The sequence below is a fragment of the Hemiscyllium ocellatum genome, chromosome 5 (genome assembly GCF_020745735.1).
Source record: "Hemiscyllium ocellatum isolate sHemOce1 chromosome 5, sHemOce1.pat.X.cur, whole genome shotgun sequence".
NCBI classification, from domain to species: Eukaryota; Metazoa; Chordata; class Chondrichthyes; order Orectolobiformes; family Hemiscylliidae; genus Hemiscyllium; species Hemiscyllium ocellatum.
Window position 1 is genome coordinate 42,450,729 of NC_083405.1, and position 18,631 is coordinate 42,469,359.

The 18,631-nt window shown below is 40.4% G+C and overlaps 1 protein-coding gene across 3 annotated transcripts in view; it reads right to left on the reverse strand.

Moving 5' to 3' along the window:
• LOC132815675 (ATP-dependent translocase ABCB1-like) overlaps nucleotides 1-18,631 on the reverse strand; it is a 103,151-nt gene that overhangs the window by 73,035 nt on the left and 11,485 nt on the right. For 2 of the 3 annotated variants that reach the window (XM_060824707.1, XM_060824709.1), the window contains exons 5-10: nucleotides 17,667-17,823; nucleotides 14,295-14,364; nucleotides 13,992-14,183; nucleotides 12,873-13,044; nucleotides 8,362-8,486; nucleotides 6,931-7,108 (exon numbers count right to left, since the gene is read on the reverse strand). In XM_060824707.1, coding sequence (XP_060680690.1) covers nucleotides 6,931-7,108; nucleotides 8,362-8,486; nucleotides 12,873-13,044; nucleotides 13,992-14,183; nucleotides 14,295-14,364; nucleotides 17,667-17,823 — 894 coding nt within the window. The remainder of the gene's footprint in view (nucleotides 1-6,930; nucleotides 7,109-8,361; nucleotides 8,487-12,872; nucleotides 13,045-13,991; nucleotides 14,184-14,294; nucleotides 14,365-17,666; nucleotides 17,824-18,631) is intronic. The other variant, XM_060824708.1, reaches the window with a different exon arrangement.

Sequence of the window (18,631 nt, forward strand, 5' to 3'; positions counted from 1 at the left end):
CACCAGAGGTAATCTCATTGGGTACATGTCTCATCGGCTCAAGCTTGGAGGGCCGAAGGGCCTGTTCCTGGGCTGTAAATTCGCTTTGTTCTTTGTTCTATGTTTGTTTTATAAATAGTAGAAAGAAGCACATCTCCGTACTATACCCCCACCACCCAGAGACCAATCATTTTAAATAGATTTTTACCAGTGTGTTGAAAGTCTGACATAATCCCATTTATTTCCAGCTTTCACTGGAGATCCATTTGGAGCTAATAATGGAAATTATCCTTGAAATAATGGGTGAGTATTTTAAATATAATAAGATGTCTTAAACAGGATCCTGGCTTAAATAGCTGACGTATTGATTTCCAACCTGTTTGAAGCTTAACAGAATCAACAGGCCTAGAGCATGTAGTCATAGGGATATTGAGCACAGAAACAGACTCTTCGGTCCAACTTGTCCATGCAAACCAGGTAACCTAAATAAATCTCGTCCCATTTGCCAGCATTTGGCCCATATCCCTCTAACCCTTCCTATTCATGTACCCATCCAGATGCCTATTAAATGTTGTAACTGTACCAGCCTCCACCATTTTCTCTGGCAGTTCATTCCATTCACACACTACCCCTGTGTAAAAAGGTTGCCCCTTAGGTCCCTTTTAAATCTTTCCCCCTCTCACCTTAAACCTATTCCCTCTAGTATTGGATTCCTTCAACCCAGGGAAAAGTCCTTGTCTATTTACCATATCCATGCCTCTCATGATTATATAAACCTCTAAGGTCACCACTCAGCCTTCGACATTCCAGGTAAAAACAGTCCCAGCTTATTCAGCCTCTCCCTATAGCTCAAACTCTCCAACCCTGGCACATCCTTGTAAATCTTTTCTGAATCCTTTCAAGTTTTACAACATCTTTCCTATAGCAGGGAGACCATAATTGCACACAATATTCCAATAGTGGCCTAACCAATGTCCTGCACAACCACAACATGACCTCCCAACTCATATATTCAATGCACTGCCCTATAAAGAAAAACATACTAAATACCTTCTTCACTATACTATTTACCTGCGACTCTACTTCCAAGAAAATATGAACCTCCAGTCCACACTCTTTGTTCAGCACACTCCCCAGGACTTTACCATTAAGTGTATAAGTCCCACTCTGAATTACTTTTCCAAAATGAATCACTCACATTTATCTAAATTAAAATCCATCTGCTACTCCTCAGCTCATTGTCCCACCTGATCAAGGCCCTGTTGTAATCCGAGGTAACCTTCTTCACTGTTCACTACACCTCCAATTTTGGTGGCAACTGCAAATTTACTAACAATGCTTCCTATGTTCATATCCAAATCATTTATATAAATGATGAAAAGTGGTGGACTCAACACCGATCCTTGTGGCACTCCACTGGTCACAGACCTCCAGTCTGAAAAGCAACCCTCCACCACCATCCTCGGTCTTCTACCTTTGAGCCAGTTCTGCATCCAAATAGCTAGTTCTCCCTGTATTCCATGTGATCTAACCTTGCGAACCAGTTCATATAGATCACATCCATCTGTCTACCTTCATCAATCTCTTCATTACTTCTTCAAAAAAACTCAATCAAGTTATTGACACACGATTTCCCACACACAAAGCCATGTTGACTATTGCGAACCAGTCCCTGCCTTTCCAAATAAATGTGCATTCTGTCCCTCAGGATTGCCTCCAACAACTTGCCCACTACTGATGTCAGGGTCAGCAGTCTATAGTTCCCTGGCTTTTCCTTACCACCCTTCTTAAATATTTTCACCAAGTTAGCCAACCTCCAGTCTCTAGCACCTCACCTGTGACTATCGATGATAGAAATATCTCAGTAAGGGGTCCCGCAATCATTTCCCCTGCTTTCACAGAATCCTAGGGTACCATCTGTTCAAGTCCAGGGGACTTAACCACCTTTATCTGTTTTAAGACATCCACCATCTCCTTTTATGCAATATGGACATCTTTCAAAATGTTGCTAATTTTCTCCCAATGTTCTCTTATTCTCATTTCCTTCTCCACAGTAAATGCAAAATACTCATATATTATCTCACCTATCTCCTGTGGTTCCACACATAGGTGGCCTTCCTAATCTTTAAAGGGCCCAAATTCTGTCTCTAGTTACCTTTTTGCCCTTAATGTATTTGTAGAATCCCTTTGGATTCTCCTTGGCCCTATTTGCCAAAGCTATCTCATGCCTCCTTTTGCCTTCCTGACTTCCCACTTAAGTTCACTCCTATTGCCTTTATACTCTCAGGATTCACTTGATCTCTCCTGTCTGTACCTGCTAATATGCTTCCTTCTTTTTCTTGACCAAAACCTCAATTTCTCTGGTCACCCAGTATTCTCCACACCTACCAGCCTTGCCCTTCACTCTAACAGAAACATACTGTCTCTAGACTCTCGTTATCTCATTTCTGAAGGCTTCCCATTTTCCAGCTATCCCTTAACCTGCAAATATCCAGCCCCAATGAAAATTTGTAAGTTCTTGCCTAATACTGCCAAAATTAACCTTCCTCTAGTTTAGAACTTTAACTTTTACATCCATTCTATCCTTTTCCATCACGAGTTTAAAACAAATAGAATTATGGTCACTGGCCCCAAAGTGCTCCTCCACCAATACCTCATTCACATGCCTTGCCTACATTTTGCGCCTTTTGTAGAAGGTACATCTACATACACAATCAGCAATTTTATTTTACACACATAAATTCCTCTCTCTCCAGCCCTTAACACTACAGCAGTCTCAGTTTATAATCCGGAAGTTAAAATCCCCTACCATTACCACCCTATTATTTTCACAGATACTGAACTTCTCCTTCCAAAATTTGCTTCTCAATTTCCCACTGACTGTTGTGGGGTCTATAGTACAATCCCAATAAGGTGATCATCCTTTTCTTAATTCTCAGTTCCACACCCAAGTAACTTCACGGGACATATTCCCAGGAATATCCTTCCTAAATACAGCCATAATGTTAGCCCTAATCAAAAATGCCCCTCCCCCTCTCTATCCTTCCTTGGATCATTAAGCTGCCAGCCATGCCCATCCCTGAGCCACGTCTCTGTAATTGCTATTATATCCTCGTCCCATCTTCCTAACTATACCCTGAGTTCAACTGCTTGACCTGTTAGACCTCTTGCATCAAAATAAATACAGTTTAATTTTGTCTATCCTATCTCGTTCTCTACTTTGTTCTTGCCCTGTTTGACTTGGTCTTTTTCCAAACTGTACTAGTCTGAGACTGATCTCTTTCCTCACAATCTCCCTGTTTCACAACCAAGAGCCCCCATCCCACCCCCACCTTACTAGTTTTAATCTTCCCAAGCAGCTCTCGCAAATCTCCCTGTCAGTATATTAGTTCCCTTCCAATTCAAGTGCAATCCACCCTTCTTATACATGTCACTTCTATCCCAGAATACATTTGAATGATCCAAAACTGTGAATCTTTCTACCCTGCACCAACTGCTCAGCTATACATTTATCTGCTCCATCCTCCTATTCCTACCTTCACTAGCTCGTGACACTGGGAGCCACAGGAGACTCCTAAACTATCTGCCTCCCTCTCCTACCTTTTCTAGAGGTCAGCCATCTACCTGATTAAATTGAAGATACCTCTCCTTCCCTGAAACTGCCATCTATCACACCCCCAGCTCCTGTAAATTCCTTATTGCCTCTACCTGCTGCTCCAACCGATCCATGCAGTCCAATAGGATTTGCAACTAAACACATGTCCTACAGACATTACCATCAGTCACATGGAAGCTCTCCCTAATCTCCCACATCTGACAAAAAGAGGACATCACTCCAATAATGAACATCTTTGCACCTTAACAATATACAGACCAGAAAATAATGCAGTCTTCCTGTTCCAAAAACACTACTCCAGGCTAACGTAGTAACTTCATTTTTATATTTTTAAAGTTCAATCCAGAGACAGATTTCAGTAACAACATACAATAAAAAAACCTCACTCTATTTGCTATTGCAGATTTGCAAAAGTAAAACAGGAAGGTTACACTTTTTAAAAAAGCTCTCAGGTACTCCTCCCCTGCTGTGTGTGTTGACACATAGGTTTCTCCAAGGTCAGCTGTGAAATTCGTTGTATGTTTATTTTTCTTAGAAGAACTTCGATGTCTAGAGACCCTCAAGTAATAGTCAATCACATGTAAAAGTTGATGCCCTATTTTTTGGCCCAATAATCTGGAATTTCCCATGTTCTCATGTAAAAGTCAACCCTAGTTCTTCACAGATAACAGATCAATATTCATGACACGTCCCGCTCCAACTTTCCAGTCTGCTGGTTGTTCCGCTCCGCTCCCACTCTTCCAGTCCACTGGCTGTTGTGTTCTGCTCCAGGTTTTCAGAACTACCATATTCATTTTTTCCTTCATAGAGATGTACATTTCTTTATTTGTTTTGAGATCAGTTGGCCTTCTGCTAATGATAGGGTAGGAATTTTGACTGGCATGAATTTCAGCCCCTCAAAAGTAGCATTCATGTGATAGTCAACCTCATAAATTCAACCTTAAAAAGCAGGCAAAACAATTTGACTATTATTCAAGTATATAAGGTGAAAAATCACACAACACCAAGTTATAGCCCAACAGGTTTATTTGGAAGCAGTAGCTTCCAACATTTTGCTATAAATTCTTTGTCTTACGATCTTATACCCCACAACCACCTGATGAAGGAGCAGAGCTCCGAAAGCTAGTGCTTCCAAATAAACCTGTTGGACTGTAACCTGGTGTTGTGTGATTTTTAACTTTGTCCACCCCAGTCCAACACTGGCATCTCCAAATCAAGTATATAAGGTACTTGAAACTAAACAACAAAGGCAGTAGCTGTGCAGGTTACTGCTGGCTCAGGCAGTGCAGATTTCTTTCTCCATTTGAATCACTGCCCTTGTCTCTCTTCCTCCTTTTTAAAGTGCCATTGTTTTGGTCTTTTTTTCCTCCAAAGTTCAAAAAGAATGTAACAATAGAACAGTAATTACTCTTCCTAGAATTCGAGAAAGTTAGCTCCAGCACTGAAAATACCTAAAAAAGGAGCAGGCAGCTCTTACAGCTACAATTTTTTCCTATCCTCCATCTTGGATTATCCAGAAGCCCTGACAGGCTTTAAAATCTTTTAAGCCTGGATCTGCACCCTGTGACAAAGTCTTATCTGCCAAGGCTTCTTCAGTTCGCTTTCACTTTATTAAGTATTTCTATTATTTATATGGTAGTTACAGGCAATCTGGGGACATTAAAGTCTTTCTTATCCTGCTTCTCTCCTCCTCCTTTCCCTTCTCCTAACTTATCCCTCTAAACCTTTTGTATTAAAGTACCTGTCCAAATATCTTTTCATTGTTATAACTGTACCAGCATCTATCGCTTCCTCTGGTTGTTCATTCCACATATGAACCACCCTCTGGGTGAAAACGTTACACCTCAGATCTCTTTTAAATCTTTCTCCTCTCACCTTAAGAATATGCTCTCTTCCCCACTCTAGGCAAAAGACCTTTGCTATTATCCTTGTCTATCATGATTTTATAAACCTTTATAAGGTCACCCCTCAACCTCTAATGCTCCAGTCTCTTCTTATAACTCAAACCCTACGGTCCTGGTAACATCTTTGCAAATATTTTCTGAATCCTCTCCAATTTAATAATATCCTTCCTATAACAGCAACCAGCACTCCAAAAGTAGTCTCACCAATGTCCTTTACAATTGCAAGTTGATATGCCAACCCCTACACTCAATGTGTACACAACTCTTTGTTTAAAGAAATAAAGAATCCGATACCCATTACATGTGCTCCATTTGGCTTCAACTGCTTGTTTTACTATTATGCAAGCTGGATTTCATTCACCTTTCTGGTCCTCATGACGTCAATGACCACTTGCAGCACTCTGACCCCGTGCGAGGGACCAGCTCTTGCTGGTCATTACATCTGCTACTTCCTGCTGTATGCTTGTTTGTTCTTTTGGAAAACAGTACCTCTCTTTAGGTTCTCACAGCTGCCCCAGGACTTCCAGGAAAAAGAGAGCCAGCAAGTAGCTTGCCCATATTGCGCATGCTGAAGCCTCAGGAAGCCACTCAGACTCTGATCCTGCTGGAGTCCTTTTAAATAGAAATTCTTCCATTGAGAAGTGCAGGTTGTTACGATCTCTGCATTCAATGACTGGTCAGAAAACTCGGAGGTGGGACATTAATGCCCACTTCTCCTGTAATCAGGATTTTGTTGTCAGATGCCCACATGAGGTCTGGTTGATGAAATAAAATTTCTGCCTACTAACTCAAATAGCTGGGTACAGCTTGTGGTATAATCCAGCTGGCATCAGAGAAGAATTGGAGAAGAATTGGAGGTTGTTAAGCACAGACTATGAAAACCCAGCCCCCTCCAGACTTAGATATTTTCTGATCAACCAGTTCAGAGACTTTATTACAAATCTCTGGAGCAAGTGTCCAAATTTATATACGTATGAAAGAATTGATAAAGATGAACAATCTCCATGAAAGAACAGCAGATCCTCTTAAACTTACATTAGTAACTTCATCTCTTGTTTATTTCCACCACCTTCTATACAAATTTGGAGGACTGAAGTTTCCTGCTTCCAATTCTCCTACTTGTTAAAATAAGTGAGCAGAATGCGGAATAATACAAAATGTGAACTGTCCAAGTGGAAGACTCCAAAGCAATGTTGCTTTGAAGGTGTGTGGATGGATCCTCAACATTTAAGGATGTTCTGCATAGTGAACAAATAGGCAGCATACAAGCAACGTTCCCTTTAAGGTACATTCAGGTACAGTTACACAGCAGTCTTGAAGGCTGATGCATAGACAGCAGTGCATAACAACCAGAAATGGTAGAGACCATTACTCCAATCCTAATGTCACATATTCTGCAAAATGACAAAAGTAACAAAATACCATACTCACAATCAAAACTCGTCCAATTGAATAATTTTCAGGTTCATCAACAACTAGTTTGGACCCATACCAAAATGCAAGAGCATAGGAAGCATAAATTAAAAAGTTCTGAAGTCCTATGGAAATACTTGTGCTGACAGCTCTCTTTATTCCAGCATCTTTAGCCTGGTTTAGGTTGGCTTCATATCTGAAATAATTAAAAATAATGAATGACCACAATGACTTTAAAGTGTTTTATAGTTGATAATTTATTAAAAATTGTTATTGTTCATTAAAATGTTCATGACACAAAGATTGGTGGAGTAGCACAAAGCATAAGGGACTGTCAAGGAACACAGGAGGATATAGATAGACTGGAGAGTTGGACAAATGTGAGGTGACACATTTAGGCAAGACTAATTCTAGAGCGAATTATACAATGAACGGAAGAGTCTTGGGAAAATCTGATGGGCAGAGAGATCTAGGAGTGCAGGTCTATTGTACCCTGAAGGTTGCTGCACAGGTGGATAGAGTGGTCAAGAAGGCATATAGTATGCTTGCCTTCATTGGATGGGGTGTTGAGTACAAGAGCTGGCAGGTCATGTTAAAATTGTACAGGACATTGGTTCAGCTGCATTTAGAATATTGTGTACAGTTTTGGTTACCACATTGCTGAAAGGATGTGGACGCTTTGGAGAGGGTGCAGAGAAGGTTTCTGAGGATGTTGCCTAGTATGGAAGGTGCTAGCTATGAAGAGAGGTTGAGTAGATTAGGTTTATTTTCATTAGAAAAAAGGAGATTGAGGGGGACCTGATTGAGGTTTACAAAATCATGAAGGGTATAGACAGGGTGAATAGAAACAAGCTTTTTCCTAAGGTGAAGGATTCCATAACGAGAGGTCACACTTTCAAGGTGAGAGGTAAAAAGTTTAAGGGGGATACATGTGGCAAGTGCTTGACACAGAGGATGGTGGGCATCTGGAACGCGTTGCCAGCAGAGGTGGTAGAAGCAGGCACGGTAGATTCATTTAAGATGAGTGAGTAGGTGGGGAGCAGAGGGATACAGATGCTTAGGAATTGATTGACAGGTTTAGACAGTACATTTGGATCGGCTCAGGCTTGGAGGGCCGAAGGGCCTGTTCCTGGGCTGTAGATTTTCTTTGTTCTTTGTTCTTTACTCTTAAATATAAAACATCTTTCTGTGTAAGTCATGTACACAATGATTGTAAACTATTTAAAGGTTCTTGTGCTGTTGGCAGCACAGAATGCTGAACATGGCTCACTGAAAGAAACAATTCTATGCAGAACCTTATGTCATGTCAAATTTGAACTGTTATGTAATGTATTTTTAAAAAATTGTCAAATAAAGTATGTTTTCTGAAAATAGGATCGTGTGCAGTTTTCATTTATTTGCACAACACAATATCTGAGTTGCTACAGGTTAACTCAGAATGAAACCTACTTTGTTAGTGCTTTTTGTTGTCCGTTGAAGGCAAAGACTGTTCTTATTCCCATTAGAACTTCTTCAGCCACTGCCCCTGCTTTAGCATAAGCTTCTAGTTCCTTCCCGGTCAGTATTGTCAAGATCTGTTTCAATATAACGGATGGTGATAAGTCATATCCAAAATGAATGAAACTGTACTTAGTTAAATTTGGAAGATTAAATTATTGTCATTGCATGGGAGGGCAGAACTTAACTTTGCTAAAAGGAGACAACATATCAAAGCTTGCAACAGATCTTGCAAACAGCAGAATTAAGATGCAAGGAACAGACTTGAGAAAAATACACCATTTAATACTTCATGTGGAGAGGGTGTTCACTGGTGGAGTCATCAGTGATCTAGCAGTGCAGCAACAATAGTTAACTGTCAATCTTAATTCTCAGACCAGGCAGGTTGATTCTGATTGGTCAGCGTGTTGCCACTCTGCTGATGATATAGCAGAGACTATCTCCATAACCATTTTTTAATGAAAATGCTGTAAGCGTGTGTGCAAAGTACTTTTTCCTACATGAAACGGGTCCAGTTTATTTATATATAGAGCTTCCAGCATTCATAAATGCACCACACTTTGAGCCCAACTGTTAATCCTAAAATGGTTTCCAGTGTAACTCTTACATGGTTTGGATTATTCAGTATACTATTAGCAATAATAGAATCATATCTAAAAGTAGATGGGCTGGTTAAGCACGAGTGGCACGTTGCCAGCTGCAGATGGCCAATTGGACACATTGTTTGATATGGTCTGCCAATTGTTGAGACATACAGCCAACATTCCCATCATTCCCACCTGTATTGAAACATTGGTCACATCAGCATTTACTGTAGCCACACAGATGTTTGGCTTGATAGTGGCATCCCGTTAGTGGAGAAAAACACTCATGGGTTTATTGCATAATAGCAATGTGAGACAGCTAGTTCCACATGTTGTCCAAAAGTTTGTGACACCTTCTTCTTGTAAGGTAATCTGAGGTAGACTGGAAGACAAACATTCCACTCTCAGGAGTTCCATAAGACCATAAGACATGGGAGCAGGATTTAGGTTATTCAGCCCATCAAGTCTACTCAGCTATTCAATCGTGGCTGATACGTTTCTCAACCCCATTCTCCTGCTTTCTCTCCTTAACCTTTGTCTCCCTTGATACTCAGGAACTTATCTACCTCTGTCTTTAGTATATTCAAAGACCTGGCCTCCACAGCCTTCTGTGGCAGTGACTTCCACAGATTCACCACTCTTTGACTGAAGAAGTTTCTCCTTATCTCTGTTCTAAAAGGTCTTCCCTTTGCTTTAAGGCTGTGCCCTTGGATCCTAGTCTCTCCTACCAATGGAAACATCTTTCCAACATCTACTCTGTTCAGGCCATTCAGTATCCTGTAGGTTTCAATTAGATCCCCCCTCATCCTTCTGACCTCCATCAAGTATTGACCTTGAGTCCTCAAACTTTTCCCACATGTTAAGCTTTTCATTCCTGGGACCATTCTCATGAACCTCCTCTGAACACGCTCCAAGGCCAGTAACATCCTTCCTGAGATATGGGGCCCAAAACTGTGCACAATATTCCAAATGTGTTATTGAAATTATTTAAGGAGAGGAGATGACTCTAGTTTCAGATGATTTCACAGTGCAAGTGAGTCAGAAAAAACTAGGTCTACAAGGTAAGTGTCTTTACAGCATTTCTAGTTGGCCACAATGTGCTGAAAGGTTTCCTCCAGCTCAAAAAAATTAAATCAACTTGGAGCCCATGATAAGCTTTGACATTTATGCTTTTCACATTGATCTGTATTTTAAAAGCTTCACTTCAGTTTCTCCAGCTTTGATCTCCCATCTTTGATCTCCTCCTCACCACCCCAGGTCAAACTTCCCACCTGACTTTCACCTCTCTCAGCTCCACAGTTACAGTTCTCTCCTCCGTGCTTTCTCTCATAATGGGAAGTCAGTTTGTCAGTTGTGGAAAATTTCAGAGAACATCTCCGCAACAAACAACCCCATCACCCTATGGCCGACCACTTCAACTCTCCCTCCCCCTCCACCAAGTACATGCAAGTCCTGGGCCTCCTTCACCTCTAAATCCTAGCCACCAGACAACTGGAGGAAGAAAGCCTCATCTTCTGCTTTTGGATCCTCCAACCACACGGCATCAATGTCAATTTCACCAATTTCCTCATCTCCCCTCCTCCCCACCTTATCCCAGATCCAACCCTCCAAATCGGCGCCGCCATCTTGAACTGTCCTACCTGTCCAACTTCCTTCCCATCTATCTGTTCCACTCTTCTCTCTGACCTAGCACCATCATCCCCACCTGCATCTACCTATCGCCTTCCAAGCTACCTTCTCCGTAACTCAGTCCTGTTGTGCCCCTCCACACTTCTGATGGAGGGCATATGCTCGAAACATCGACTCTCTTGCTCCTCGGATGTTGCCTGACTGGCTGTGCTTTTCCAGTGCCACACATTTTGACTCTGACCTCCAGCATCCTCAATTCTCACTTTCTCCTGGTCACTCAAACTAGCTGTCAAGGAAGAAATCGGGTAAAACATGTAAAAGAGGTCCTGCTGGTATTTCAGCAGGACTTTGGGGAAACACTTGTTTCTGGATCGATAATCCCTCACCTGCTGCACCCATAACTCTTCCCTTACCTTCTCAGTTTAGTCTCTGCATGGCCCTGAGAAAACACTGTAGACAATATTCAAGATGCAGTTCAAACAAATTAATATGAAATTTGATCACTACATTTTGAATTTAGTCTACTATTTTGTCAATGTGGCTTCAGACAGTTTGACTTAGTTGGTTTCTGTTCCGAACTAGTTAGAAATACTTAGTGTCAAATCTACAAAGCTACCCAAGTCTCAGCGCCGGCATTTCACGGAGTATATGTGCTGTCATTTTTTCCTAATGTCTAGCAACGGTGCTGTATGAAATCTAGGATATTCTGTATCTCACAGAATATATACATTATACTAAAGGTCTATTTTAAAATTATATTTCAGAAACTTGTCCGTAGCATTTATATATATTTCCACCACATAGAGTAATCTGGGTATAATTTATGCCACTATCTATTATTTTTTTTTAGATTAGATTAGACTTACAGTGTGGAAACAGGCCCTTCGGCCCAACAAGTCCACACCGACCCGCCGAAGCGCAACCCACCCATACCCCTACATGTACCCCTTACCTAACACTACGGGCAATTTAGCATGGCCAATTCACCTAACCCGCACATCTTTGGACTGTGGGAGGAAACCGGAGCACCCGGAGGAAACCCACGCAGACACGGGGAGAACGTGCAAACTCCACACAGTCAGTCGCCTGAGTCGGGAATTGAACCCAGGTCTACAGGCGCTGTGAGGCAGCAGTGCTAACCACTGTGCCCCCGTGCCGTGCCCAAGTTATATTTGACATAACTTGGGCAGATCAAGATAATTACTATTACTATGTGCATCAGGTACTATTAATGAGTTTCAATTTCATGTTATTTAGTTTAATAAAATACATTATTTTGCCTGATATAGTATTGACAATTGTTGAACATGAAATGTATTAAATACTCAGTATTCCATAAAGCTACAATAACCAAAAACATTGAAAATTAAGCATTTTTTTGGTTTATATAATTGAAGTTGCTAATACTATTCATAAATCACACTACAAAGGGGATACACTCTGAAAGCTTAGGATTTCAAATCTACCTGTTGGTCTATAACCTGGTGTCATGTGATTTCTGACTTTGTCCGCCCCAGTCCAAAACAAGCACCTCTACATTATGGATAATATTCAACTTCAGGTATTTTTCTAGTCACCAGCATGTTTCATTTGAATTTACTGTGTGTTTTAAGTTTCATATTTGTTGAAGCCAATGTTTTTTTCCTCCTTTTTGGTTGTGTTTCTTTACCCCTCTGCAACCCCCAAACAACTGGAATATTTGTCCTTTACATGTCGGGTTAATCAGGTATAGGGGCACTGAATGTTTAATTTGGGTGAGAATGTAATCTGGGTGATATGGATCAGCCAACTTTATTCAATTCTTAGGATTCTAATTTCTATCAAAGTCAGTACAAATAAAAATTGAGATTGATCAAGGTCAGAATTATCTCCATGAACTTCTATGTCACAAGTTTTCTATTTAACAATTTTCAGTATATTAGACACAGTAACGGCACTCAGTGGTTGGCGTATCTGTTGGTTCTTTCTCCTGTCTTTTATGTTTCTGACTTTATAAAACTGTTTTTGATCTGATAAAAAGTTAATACACCAAATTTCATCACCTGCCTTTCTCCTGTTGTTTGACCAATTCCTTATTTAAAACAATTACTGCAGAAGCTATTACAGAATTGAAATTGGTTTAAATTTATAAGTTATTACTTAAAAAGTTATTAACTTTATAAACATAAAATAATAACCTTCATCTCATACTGGGTCCATTTTGTTCTGATCAGGTATTAAACTTTTTGAAAATATATGCTATGCTTGTACCTTTGTCCATGCTGCTACTGAGACCATGACAAGAGGAGACACTGCCAATATGACCAGTGTAAGCTTCCATCCATAGACAAATCCAATAGTAAACCCTGCCACAAAAGTGCTAAATAACTGAGTGAATATGCTGAACTTGTCTCCAAGACCGTCTTTGACAGTATTTATATCACTGTTAATATAAAAGACACAGAATCAATTACTGTCATCAGTATAATTATGTAACTGAAACAATATCACATTAAATTAATACTATGAATACAATTTTCATAGTTATATAAAATGTTTGTACATAGCTTAAATGCTACCAAGAAATACTGCTGTAGCAACTACAAAAAGTCTGATAAGATCTTGTATGACAAGGTGTGTCTTGTTACATCTTGTTACAACAGAGACATCAAACATATTTGCCTATTTCCTTATCAACAAACATCAAAAGATTAGGTATATAACTTCGATGCTCTGATTTAAAGACCCATCTTTGGTACCTCTATATGTTACAGCAGTTTCAGAGAAAGCAGTGAAATGTTTCCCCCATGCATTTGTGATAAGTAACTTATCACGGGCAGCACGGTGGCACAGTGGTTAGCACTGCTGCCTCACAGCGCCAGAGACCCGGGTTCAATTCCCGACTCAGGCGACTGATTGGGTGGAGTTTGCACATTGTCCCTGTGTCTGCATGGGTTTCCTCCCACTGTCACAAAGATGTGCAGGTCAGGTAAATCGGCAATGCTAAATTGCCTGTAGTGTTAGGTAAAGGGGTAAATGTATGGGTGGGTTGCGCTTCGGCCGGTCGGTGTGGACTTGTTAGGCCGAATGGCCTGTTTCCATCTAATCTAAACAGTAATTGAGGGAAAATTTAAATAACTGATTAACATAGAAATAGACAAAAGTGATGTAGAAAGGAATATGACCATTAAATAACTTTGGTAGAGTAATAAAGTTGGCTATCAAATGCTAAAATGTACTTTTAGGTCAATTGTACATACAAATTAAGCTGCTACAAAAAAATAGGCAGTTCTAAAACTTGAAATTTTCTAGGCTGGATAAATATGTTGTAATCCTTACAGTATTTGATTATCATAAAGAGTAGCTAGTTTTTAAAGCTCAATTACTTACTCAGTCAGCCTTGTGTTTAGTTCACCTATTTGGACTGAGTCAAACCAAGCCATTTCTTGATGAAGAATAGCATGGAAAAATTCTCGTCTTATTCTTCCAGTCTGTCGTATGCCAGCGATTAAAAACATGGTGACATGAAAACTGCCAAAAATCAGGACAGCGAATCCAAGTCCCATAAAATAGAGGGCAAACCTATAGTAATGAAGACATTTAGGTAAAAACGTTGCAGGAACTTAATGTGTCAACTCTAGTTAAGGATAGTGACTGCAGTAAACGTATTTCCAAGTTCCATAATCTATTTACCGTGTCATGTCAGCTTCCAAATCCAGTCCAGGTATTTCAAAACATGTATCTGTTGAACGGTTGTTAAATGCTGTTAAGACCAATAGATATATGTGTATTAATGTAAATGCTTAAATTATAGACAATTGTTAAATGACAAATGTATTGCATCACCAATCCATATAGTTTATAAAATCTTAGGTTTCTGTGAACTATTGTGGTGAGGTTAGGATTTGGGTTTAGAATTCTTGTTTTTGCAACCCAGGTAACAGAGAGGAAATATCAACCAAAATCTCCATCTTGTCTGTATCTAAGGGCTGTTGCTGAAATTCTTTTATTGAGGAGGTGATCATCTGTGAGGGTTTAACATTCACTAGTATTCAGTATCCAGTTCACACATGAACACTGGGCATAAAGTTCCCAGCCCCTGAATACATAAGCAACGGCGGATCAGATGAGAAAATGTAGCAAGAATAGCAAAATGAGATTCTCGTTGTCAAGAAGAAAAGGATTAACTTTTCACCCAAGATCCAAATCGTGAGATGAGCATTTTCCTAGGGAGCATTAAGGGACTTACTTTCAGACATTAATATCTCATCATTACCTAACTGCATGTCATTTAAATGCAGTTTGCTGCTTTCCCAGGCAGTGGAAATGGCAACAATTCTCAACATGAAGCTCTGAGCAGGTACCTGGTGGCTACAGCTGGCCTCCACCTTGACCAGCATTTCCCAACATCTCAGGGCACATTCCATAGGCAGTAACTGCATACACTCTATATCTATGGATGTTGGCATCAGCACTGCACCAGCCTCATCACATCATCATGGCACATGAGGAACTCATTTATAAAGCTGTTCAGCACTTCACGATGTACTTTGGAGTTCACCACACCTGTCATTGCAGTGTTGCTGACAGGGTGCTTTGTGCATTGGAAAAGACACCCTTCTCTGAGGGAGGATCACTCAACCCCAAAATGCTAACTCTTGTTTCTCTCCACAGATGCTGCCAGAACTGCTGAACTTTTCCGGCAATTTCAGCGTATGTCTCTGCTTTACAGCATTCCCAGTTCTTTTGGTTTTTATTTTGTATCTCACTGCTGTTCACTTATTTTCTTAGTACTCATTCCCTTCACGCTTACTTGGATGCTTACAGCATCTCTGCCTTACCTTTTAGCACAGAGATAGCCAGGCAATTTGTCATGCTTGCCAGTAATGAACCATTGAAGGGAAGCATGATCAGTCAGGAGGCTGTTCTGTCGTTGGTCAGTCAAGGTAGTAAGCTATCTTGAGTGAGGGAGTATAGATAGCAGAGGGCAGGAAGGGATAACAGATTGTGGGGGGAGAGGGAGGAGGTAGTGGGAGGATGGGATGGTTGAGATGCATTAGAATGCAGCAGCGGAGTTAGAGTGAGTGCGAAGTAGTAGAGAGAAAAGTGGAGCACTTCTATTCAAGGAGCGCAGAAGGTCATTAACTATCCTGTGGCATTGCTGAGCGTCCCTGATTTCAGGTGGCTACTTCAGACCAGCTGGCAGTGTTTGGCATAGTGGGCAGCTGGGATTGGAATGTGACAGCTGCCATGTGAGTGCCAGGGGATCCCAGCAGAGGAAGCACAAGACAGTGCAAGGGCGGAGTCATGTTTAAAATAAGAGCATCTTTATTTTAAGTCTTACCATTAACTTTCCTCCAACACTATCAAGGATGTAGGATAATGGCAACAAACTACCCCAACCGCAGGCTCGTAGTCGTCGGCATCATCACATACACAACATGATAATAGCAGTGGGCAATGTTGTTTAGTACCACAAAATAACAATGGCACAAATTCCAGTGAACCAACAGCAGAAAATTACTGTGGATTAGTTTTCGGCATTCTCTGTTTTGCTGCTGAGAACGGTATCTATTCCCCTAACTGTACTAACCCGATTACTATCAATTTCTCTTTTCTCCCTGTAAAAAATGAGGTCTGCAGATGCTGGAGATCACAGCTGAAAATGTGTTGCTGGTCAAAGCACAGCAGGCCAGGCAGCATCTCAGGAATAGGGAATTCGACGTTTCGAGCATAAGCCCTTCATCAGGAATCATCAGGATTCCTGATGAAGGGCTTATGCTCGAAACGTCGAATTCCCTATTCCTGAGATGCTGCCTGGCCTGCTGTGCTTTGACCAGCAACACATTTTCAGCTCTTTTCTCCCTGTACTCAAACAGTGCTCTGTGCCATGGAGTTGTGGGCAGTTTGCTCATTATCCGTGCAGTCTGTGCCCTATCTACACCAGGAGTAAGAATTCCATACCTTTGGACAAAGGCACTGGCTGAAGCTCTTTCACAGCTAAATCTTGGATTCCCACATCTACCTCACTCATGATCACATGTCCCTACAATTATTCTAAGAGGTGTGGGCTGCATCCTGAAACACAGTGTCCTGGTAATTCAACCCCTCCATGATGAGTCACAGTGTCTGCAGCACATCAACTCTGAGCTGAAATTCCTCAAGCAGCCAATACTTGCTGCAGATCACACCAGGATCTACCAACTCCCGCATACTACAGCTGCAACAGATCACCTGCCGGGCCTCTCTCTTTTTTTTAACAACTTAATTTGAATGTCAAGGATTATTTTTTTCTTTTTTTTTAAAAGGGCTCAGACACTTCTATTTTTTTTCTTTTTTTTGTGTGTGTGCAGTGTGAGACACAGTGAAAGACACAAGGTGCACAAATCTTTATTCAAATTTCCACCACCAGGAAGAAAGGAAACACCTGAGAGGCCTGTGACAAGCAGTGCCCTTCACATCAAAGGGCAATGTTGAATGATCAAAATGTTAAGTATTATAAAAGGGAGTTTCCTAATTGTATTCTTCAGTTGTAATAATGTGTCCTGATTAAAATCACTTGACAAATCAACAGAGACTGTTGATGCTAGTCAATCACCCAATAGTTTCCTGTTATATCACATTTTGTTAAGTTGTTTCTGAGGCAATATTCTTTGACTGATATATTTTATCTTGAAATAGAGAACTAAGTTCAAAGCTAGTAACAGTAACTGAATTCCTGTAATGGTTAAAAGTGTCTTTGGTAGAGGTTTTAGCTGAACAATACATTCACTTGGATTAATCTACTCTGCATGGTGTAAAGATGGTAGCACCATTAACACTCTTAGCCTCATTCGTAATGCGAAATTGGAAGGAACTGGGATCAGAAGTTAGTCCACTTGTGTTAAATACACTCAGACCATGTTGCTTTTACAAAACATTATGATGCAGGAAGAGCAAAGATAGGATTCAAAGTTTGCCAAGTGAAAAGTTTATCTGTTCACCGTTATCATTGGGTGATAAAACTGCTTTAAAGTTAATAATTTATTTGTTTAACTGAATGAAGCATCAAAGCATTTTCAGTACCTGCAGTGGAGATGTTAGGCACGATACCACTTCTGACAAAACTGTCAGTCATTTCTCCAAAAACAATGATCATGAGGGGCAAAGCAACTCCATGTAGTATTGCACAAATCAGCCCTACTGTTAACAACAGGGTGTCCAATCGATCTGCAAAGCGAAACTATAAATAACAACATGCCTCATCAATAGATATATCACATTAAAGTATGAAAGATTTAAATACAATGAACATATTATTCTGAATGTAATTTTGATAACAGTTAGTAAATATTGATATAAGGTCAGTTTCTGCATGGACATTATCTTGGACCACCTTTACTTCTGCCCTAGCTCTCTCAATATTCCCAATACTGTTGCACTATTGTTTGTCCAACATCCAACAATTACCTTAGTTAAATATTAGGAAAACTAAAGCCACCATTTCCAGTCTGCTTCAAAGCTGACACCCCTGTGCAAGTTTCTTCCATTTCTCCACCCATTGTCAGAGGATGACTCTGGTTGTTCCCCCTTTAACATCCTAACTAACCCCACATTTAGTTTCTGACTCCATATTCTTCATATTGGAACACAGGACCAGGATGAGGCAATTCACCCCCTTGTGCCCTGCATCGCCATTCAATAAGATTATGGTTTAATTCCATATGCCTGCCCTGTGCCCATAACTCTTGATACCCTTACTGAATAAAAAATGTCTAACAACTGAAGTAGTAAAAACTGCCATTTGAGGAAGAGAGTTCCAAACCTCCATTATTCTTTACAGAAATCCTTTCCAACATTATTCCTGAATCCCTAATTTTTAAACTATGCCCCTGGGTCCAGAGTCTTTGACCAGTGGAAATTGTTTTTCTTTATCTATTTTATCTTTACCTGTTAATATCCTGAAGACTTCAATTAGATCACCTCTTAACCTTCTAAATTCTTGAGAATAAAGGTTTGATTTGTCTAATCTCTGCTTATAACCGAAGTCC